This window comes from Cynoglossus semilaevis, chromosome 11 (assembly GCF_000523025.1).
Source record: "Cynoglossus semilaevis isolate Cse_v1.0 chromosome 11, Cse_v1.0, whole genome shotgun sequence".
Lineage (NCBI taxonomy): Eukaryota > Metazoa > Chordata > Actinopteri > Pleuronectiformes > Cynoglossidae > Cynoglossus > Cynoglossus semilaevis.
The window spans coordinates 4302821-4309896 of record NC_024317.1 but is presented as its reverse complement, the minus strand read 5'-3'; the positions used below and the strand labels follow the sequence as shown (position 1 = coordinate 4309896).

General features: G+C 43.6%; 1 protein-coding gene across 7 annotated transcripts in view; it reads left to right on the top strand.

Annotated features, from left to right (window-relative positions):
• Positions 1-7076, top strand: part of itpr1b (inositol 1,4,5-trisphosphate receptor, type 1b) — an 80448-nt gene that overhangs the window by 34727 nt on the left and 38645 nt on the right. For 3 of the 7 annotated variants that reach the window (XM_025060432.1, XM_025060430.1, XM_008320050.3), the window contains 3 exons: positions 1110-1157; positions 3439-3571; positions 6062-6249. In XM_025060432.1, the coding sequence (XP_024916200.1) occupies positions 1110-1157; positions 3439-3571; positions 6062-6249 (369 nt within the window). The remainder of the gene's footprint in view (positions 1-1109; positions 1158-3438; positions 3572-6061; positions 6250-7076) is intronic. The other 4 variants (XM_025060433.1, XM_025060431.1, XM_025060434.1 and 1 more) reach the window with 2 other exon arrangements.

The following is a 7076-nucleotide window of genomic DNA, read 5'->3' as shown; positions in this document are numbered from 1 at the left end:
CAGATAAATCACCGGACCCCCCCCCCCCCTCCCCTGCCCTCCTGCCCCTCCGCGTGTGCTTTTTACATAACCATCGCACTTAACCGGTGTCCTCCTGTGTTTTTGTAGTGAAAGATTGTCTAGAAAAATGGACGCCTCGCTGGGTTGCTTCAGATTGTTGCTCCCTGGTGTTTAATTGCTGCACGCTGTGCAACAGTGTTTTTTGTGTGTGTGTGTGTGTTCCTGGTATACAGTATATATTTATGGGGAAATTGTCATAATACTTGTATGCGTGTGTGTGTGTGTGTGTACGTGCTAGTCAGACCTTTGCAAACCTTTCCAGGGGCTGCGTTAAGGTCGTGGGAGGTTACTTACTCATACACACGTCATCGTTGCTAAAAACTGAGTAAACGGAATAGACGCTCATAAGAAGTAACTGGAAACAGCGTGTAGAATGCTGACTGACGTTGTCTTTTCTTTTTTTTTTTTTTTTCGCTCATTTTGAAATTGACCTCTTAGTTCAGTGTCACCTTATATGTTTGCAAAAATGTTTTAAACTACGCCGTCTTCCCTTAAACACACCGTTATTGTCAGGTCTCGTGCATGTGCTATCTGAGCAGCCATCTGTACACTAAGACTGAAACCCTGTTTGTTTGCTAAATGGTCTCAACCACTGCGTGCAAACTTGCAGCCTGGCAAACGAAGTCACATGATTGTTTGTTTATTTGTTAAAAAAAAAAAAGAAGAAGAAGCTTTTCCCGTCTTCGTGCTTAGCAAATTTAAATTTACGGCAACCGTAACTGGCACTGTTTTGACTCTTTGTAGGAAATGTGTCTCTGCTGTAAAGACTTCAGAGAACTGACTGTCCCTCACACTTATTTTATCCAACTCCTCCTTTGCCTCGGCTCTTCGTGCACTAACCGATATGATTTCTTCAGCTGCTAACACAGGGTCTTGACTGCATGACTCCGTCCTCACCCATCGCTGACCTTTGCATGGCCAATTAAAGCGGCTGAATTGATGCATATTGTGGTTATTAACCTCACAGTCACCTTTTCAGTGCCTGCATGAATGCTAACCTTTATTTGTCTTTGTTGGACTTCCATGCTTTCACACTTCACTGCACCCAGCAGCTGGATCAAAACCAGCCTGAGAAGATTTTGGAGGACCAGAAGAGGGTAGGTACCCACTGAGCACTGGGCTGCTTGTTCACAGGAAGAACTGTTCTGTACATGCATCACATGACCTAGGGCCTCACCTGAAAGACGAGCACGCGCTTGAATCTTCCATAAGACAAGTTGGGTTTTTATTTGAGATAATATGGGTATCCTGAACATGAAGTGTTATTTGTGTATTTTTTATTTTTCGAAATTCATCAAGTGGGCCGGATTGAACACCCTAGGGGCCCAGTTTTGGCCCGTGGGCCTTATCTTTTACACCCCCGATTTATACGAATACATAATGCATGATTTCATTTGTAATTTGAAACCATTTTAAAAGAGGCAAAACTGATACTACTACTTGAGTTACTTTTATCTCAAAGGACAAGGACAGTTGATAGTTCTAGATCCAGGGCATCACATCGAAGGAGTGAAAAACATCACTCACCACTAGTGGGCGTCCAGACAGGATGTTGGACCAGCATCTTTCCACCCTGGATAGAGTGTAATCACTTTATCTCAGACCTGCACAAAGATGGCTGTGTCCCCTGTGGTTATTGTCAGTGTCAGGACTCGACCTACAAACACATGGTATTTGTTCTGGAATCTTAAGCTTCTTGAAAGCCAAGGATTTCAGAACGAGCGTTCCCCACAGCATCAAGGAGGCTGCAAATTGCAGTGGGTGACACGTGGGTGACACAAAAGCTACTTAGACACGTACCAGTGTTCAGTCATCCCTGGCTCGACTGCCTACGAAGAAGAGTGTATAATGTTAACAGGCCTGAAACAAACCCACTGACCCCCGGAGCCTTGGTAGAAAGCCAAGGTTTGTGTCAAAACCTGTTTTGGTTTTAGTTGAATTATTTAGATACGGGAGTTGTCATGTGACTGACAGGAAACAGGATCCTTTTTAATAAGGTTTACCATATAAAAATAAAATAAAAACTACAATAAATAAGCTATCCACATTTTTTAGAAAGTCTTTCAGCAATTAATATATGGATTAAAGTTTTAATATACTGTATTTTCTGTACTATAGAGCGCACCTGAATATAAGCCGCACCCACTAAGTAAAAAAAAAAACAAACAAACAAACTATTAATTTACATATATAAGCCGCACCGGACAATAAGTCGCCGATATCTAAACTAGCGTGTTCTTCTTTGGATTGCGTCCCCTGTCTGTCTCATTTCTTCACTTCCTGCTAGAACGCCCCCTGGTGGCTGAAGAAAAATCCATAGAAAAGTTCAAATCGTGGGGAAAAAAGTAGCGACTTATAGTCCAGAAAACACGGTATATCAATATATATATATTAAAATCCAAACCTGACATTGTTCTATTGAGCTACTGTAACTGAAAGACCAGAAACTCCAGAGAATTCACGAAAGTCTTCACGCAGACTTTAGTTAAAAATTAGGTGTGAAAAATCTCCTGTGGTGGAAACATGTAACTATGAATAAGGAGCCGGTCGTTAGGTTGATTTCTTATATATATACAGTCTACGATCTGAGCTGACAGCGTACAGGACACACCTGCAGGACACCCTAATGATTTGGCCCATAATGAAGTGTTGGGGGAGGGGGGACGGGGGTTCAGAGGGTCTTTTGAAGTTGAGTACGTACTATAATAATTTAATCTGCTGATTAAAAATGGAAATGATATTTTTCACGCCTCCCACATCCTGCCCTGCTGTGCACCACGGTGGTAGCCGAGAGGTTTACGTAACGCCACTGTTGTCCGTCAACAACCGCCCACGGCTGACAACGCTTTCCACATAATCACACGTGTTGAAAAAAAAAAAAAAAAAAACTCGAGGAGGACTTCTCTCTCATTTCATTTCCTTTATCCCCTGGGAGGTCTGTCAGGTAGCTATGGGCTTTGGTTGCCACGACAACATCCGAGTCGTGCCACTGACTGCTCATCAGTGGATGAGTCACAGTGTGGGAGGGCCGGCCCCGGGTCAGTCCAGGCGTAAAACCAGGACCTCACATTGTCACAGCTGTAGCACAGTGGGATACAGTGTGTGGGTGGTATTTAAAAATATATATTACTTTATATTAATATATATTTAAATTTGAAGGAAGGGGTGATAAACAGTTGCTCTGGGTTTGTTTGGTCTCCTTCAGCTCAGTCCACAGTCTAATACTCATCAGTGCATCAGCAGTTAGTCCTGTCTCCCTGTTATACATCATCATCATCATCATCATCATCATCTTCATCATCATCATCATCATCATCATCCCTCTCCTCAATGCTGACGTAACATCAGTGCATCCTGTTTTTTTTCTTTTCCTCTTAGGGTGAAGCACTGAGACAGATTCTGGTGAACCGTTACTATGGCAACTTCCGTCGTACCGGTGGGCGAAGGGACAGTCTTACGTCATTCTCTAACGGTCCCCTCAGTCCAGTTGTACCCGGGAAAAGCCAATCAGGTGAGGCGTGGGGACTGCCACGGCACATGTTAATAAAACAGTAATATGTTGATGGTCGATGTTCCTGGGTTTTCCCCTCAAGACGTCACTGTTTACATCTAAAGATTAAAACGCCCTTAATGTGTCTCTTATGAAGCTGCTGTGTCTCTGTCTGTGAGAGCAGAGCAACAAGAGTAAACACAGGAGGTCAAACCAGGCAGTAAAGCCCCAACTAAACCCTCTATGTTTTTTTTTTGTTTTTTTTTTTTTTTTAATTGTTGGCTGTGAACCTGAAGCCCGGTCTGTAAACCTCAGCTGACACAGCAGCCAGTAATCCACCCAGGGAAACCCACTGAGTTCATCCATGCTCCGGAATGTGTCCCCAGATCACCTCCAATTATTGTTTGTTTGACTGTATCCGTCCACAGATGTAGGACACTTGGACAGCAACACTGAGTCTGGATCTGCTGGAGATTTCTTCCTGTTAAAAGGGAGTTTTCGATGATATCTGTGAAGCTGCTTCACTTTGTATTGTTTATAGAAACTCAGTTTAAACATTAAACTGCACATAAAGGAAATTAAGGAAAGTGAACTATCACTGTCACTGTGACACAGCACATCAACCAAGTGTGACCTCTGGTTTTTGACCCATCACCAAAGTGAGAGGGGGGGGAGGGGGGGCAGTGTGTTCCTCCATTTTTTCTCCCTGGTTAAGTGGATTTTTAAGGAGGATGTTTTAATCTTTAATAAATCTAATAAAACTGTAAAGTCCATTGAGACAGAACTCTCAACACTATCATTCATACCAGTCAGGAAAAAATGGCTAATCATACAGTATATCACGGGAAATTGCTTTGAAAAAGTGAGTCGACCGTTCGTATCTAAAGGAGAAACTGAGAAACTCCACCTGGTAACGAGGAGACACTCTGGTTCACCAGCTGTGTCCTGGAGCTGAGGCTTCCTCCGAGTTACATAAGTATCGAGCTGTCTGGCCCTGAGGCTCTTATCTAAGTTTTGCTGTGAGTTGCCCTTCAAGCACACACACAAACACACACACACACACACACACACTGCTGTTTTATCACTACCTGATAAACCCTGTGGTTGTGTTACCGTGTGCAGTCAAAACACTGCAGCAGTGTTGCTCTGCTCCTCTCCTCTCATATACAGCTGCTTTATCTCCAGTGTACAGATTAAAGAGGACACGGTGGTGCCAGTTTATCAAACACTCATTTTTCACGCCATACTGACCCAGTAACCAGAATTATCTGTGTTTTACAGTTTATTTATTTATTTATTTTATCCAGTGTAATATGGCTGTGATCCAATCATGTTAAAACAAACACGACTTTTCACTATATGTGATTTTTTTTTTTTTTTTTTGTTAACATACAGTTAGAAGACCATCATAGACGGAGACGTTTCCTACTTCTCTGTCTCCAATGTGTTTCCCATGTTGTTGGCAGTGTTCCAGACCACAGGAAGTAGACCCCTCCCCTCCACGGTCCACTTTTCACTGTTGCTAAGTGACAGGCTGCTACTTCCTGTTCAAACAGCCTTTGCACCTGTTGCAGAACTGAGAGATCTGAGCTGAGAATTCCTTCTGTGCCGTGAACCTGGGGCCCCCGTGCAGGGACGGAACTGTGTACAGTGTGTTACACAACTGTACAGTTACAGCGACTGGTACAGGGCACAGTCACCTCACAGGAGCTGGTGTTGGTGTTGTTGTTGTTGTTGTCGTTCATTCGTCTGCTCAGCTGTGTGTGTGTGTTTAAATTTTTTTTATTTTTGGGACGTTACATTTTATATCCTTTTTTTTTTAATGAAAAGGTTCCTGTTGGTTTCACCTTTTCATAGAAAAATGAACAATAGATGGGATATTTATAATATTAACAACCTTCAATGTATAATTAATGTATCATAATATAAATATATATATAATTTTTTTACGTGTACACAGAGGTTCCTTAACAACAGGCCAACTGGTAATACTGTAGTTTTGGGTGTCAAAGGAGCACTCACCAACGGCTGGGTCTGGTTAGTGAGATCCTCTAACGTCCGGTCAAAACATCAGTGTTGCTCTTCACTACTTTGGCATATATTGTGTTACATTTATTGTCAGTTTGTAGATTCACGAGGACACAGTGGTCTCAATGCTGCGTTTGTTTGTCAGATTTTAATTTTCCTGCCGTTCGGACCCAGAAATACGTGTGTGTTTTTACATCCATTCACACAAAGCAGACGTAAAAGAACTTGACAGTAATGATAAACGCTTGATATCCTAATTGACCCTTGTGTCCTAAAGAAGTACTGCAGTGGTACATGGACTTAAGAACATGGTGACCAGGTACTGGTGGTAGTATTTGAAAAATACTTCAGTATCCATATAATTCCAGAACCACTCGTTGATTGATTTTCTACGATCAGCTCATTAATGACTGTCTCTGGTGACACAGTAGTGTCTCACACAGAGCCGCCCCGTCCTCATGTCTCCGTCCTCTTGTCCCACAGCTTTGGGAGTCCCCGGAGGCCTGAGTCGAGGGGAGATGAGTCTTTCAGAGGTTCAGTGTCACCTGGACAAAGAGGGAGCCTCGGACCTGGTGATCGACCTCATCATGAACACGACAAGTGACCGGGTCTTCCAGGAAAGCATCCTGTTGGCTATTGCTCTGTTGGAAGGAGGAAACACCACCATTCAGGTGAGACGACGTCACAGACGTAAACAACAGCCGCGAACCACGTTTGTTAAACGATATATACGGCCATTCAGGTGAGACGACGTCACAGACGGGGAAACGAAAACAACCACGTTTGTTAAACGATATATACGTTGTCCCTCTCCCTGTACTACGACTGGTCTTCAACATCGATGATCATTTATTGGCCCGTTATCTGTCTGATCCGTGAAGCCAACTCACTGGATTTACACCATGTAGGTCAGTGTGACACACGGACAGTTCTGAGGCCCTTTTCCTTCCTCCACAGTAACCAGTCAGTCAACTGGTCAACCAGTAATGTCAGTAGTTGAAGTCATTTCATCAGTGTGTGGTTTGAGCTCCAGTGCTAATTTGAGGCAATAATTCTACAACGTTCAACTTACGTGCGTTTGTGTCGTCTGTATTTGTTTCAACGTCTTAAAACTAGCATCGTAGGTTTGTCTCTCCCCCGTCTGTCTCTCTCTCTCTCTCTCTCTCTCTCTCTCTCTCTCCATGTCTTCTCTGTAACCCTGTCTCATCCTGTCTGTGAATTCTTCCTCCTGACTGTCTGTCCGTCCATCACTCTCGGTGTTGTGTAAGCGCGGGGGCTTGCATAATCAGATCACAGCTACGAAGCCACTGTAGCAAAGATTATACTGTGGCTTCCCACGACCGCTGCAGAGCTGGGTCACATGATCAGTCTGCGTTACATAAGGCCTGTGTGAATGAACAATGAGGAATGTCTCAGCCTTCAAAACATTCCAGCCCCTCTCCTGCTCCCTCATGCTCCTCTGCTGGCCCAAACTGGGTCATGCTGGGCCTCCGGAACT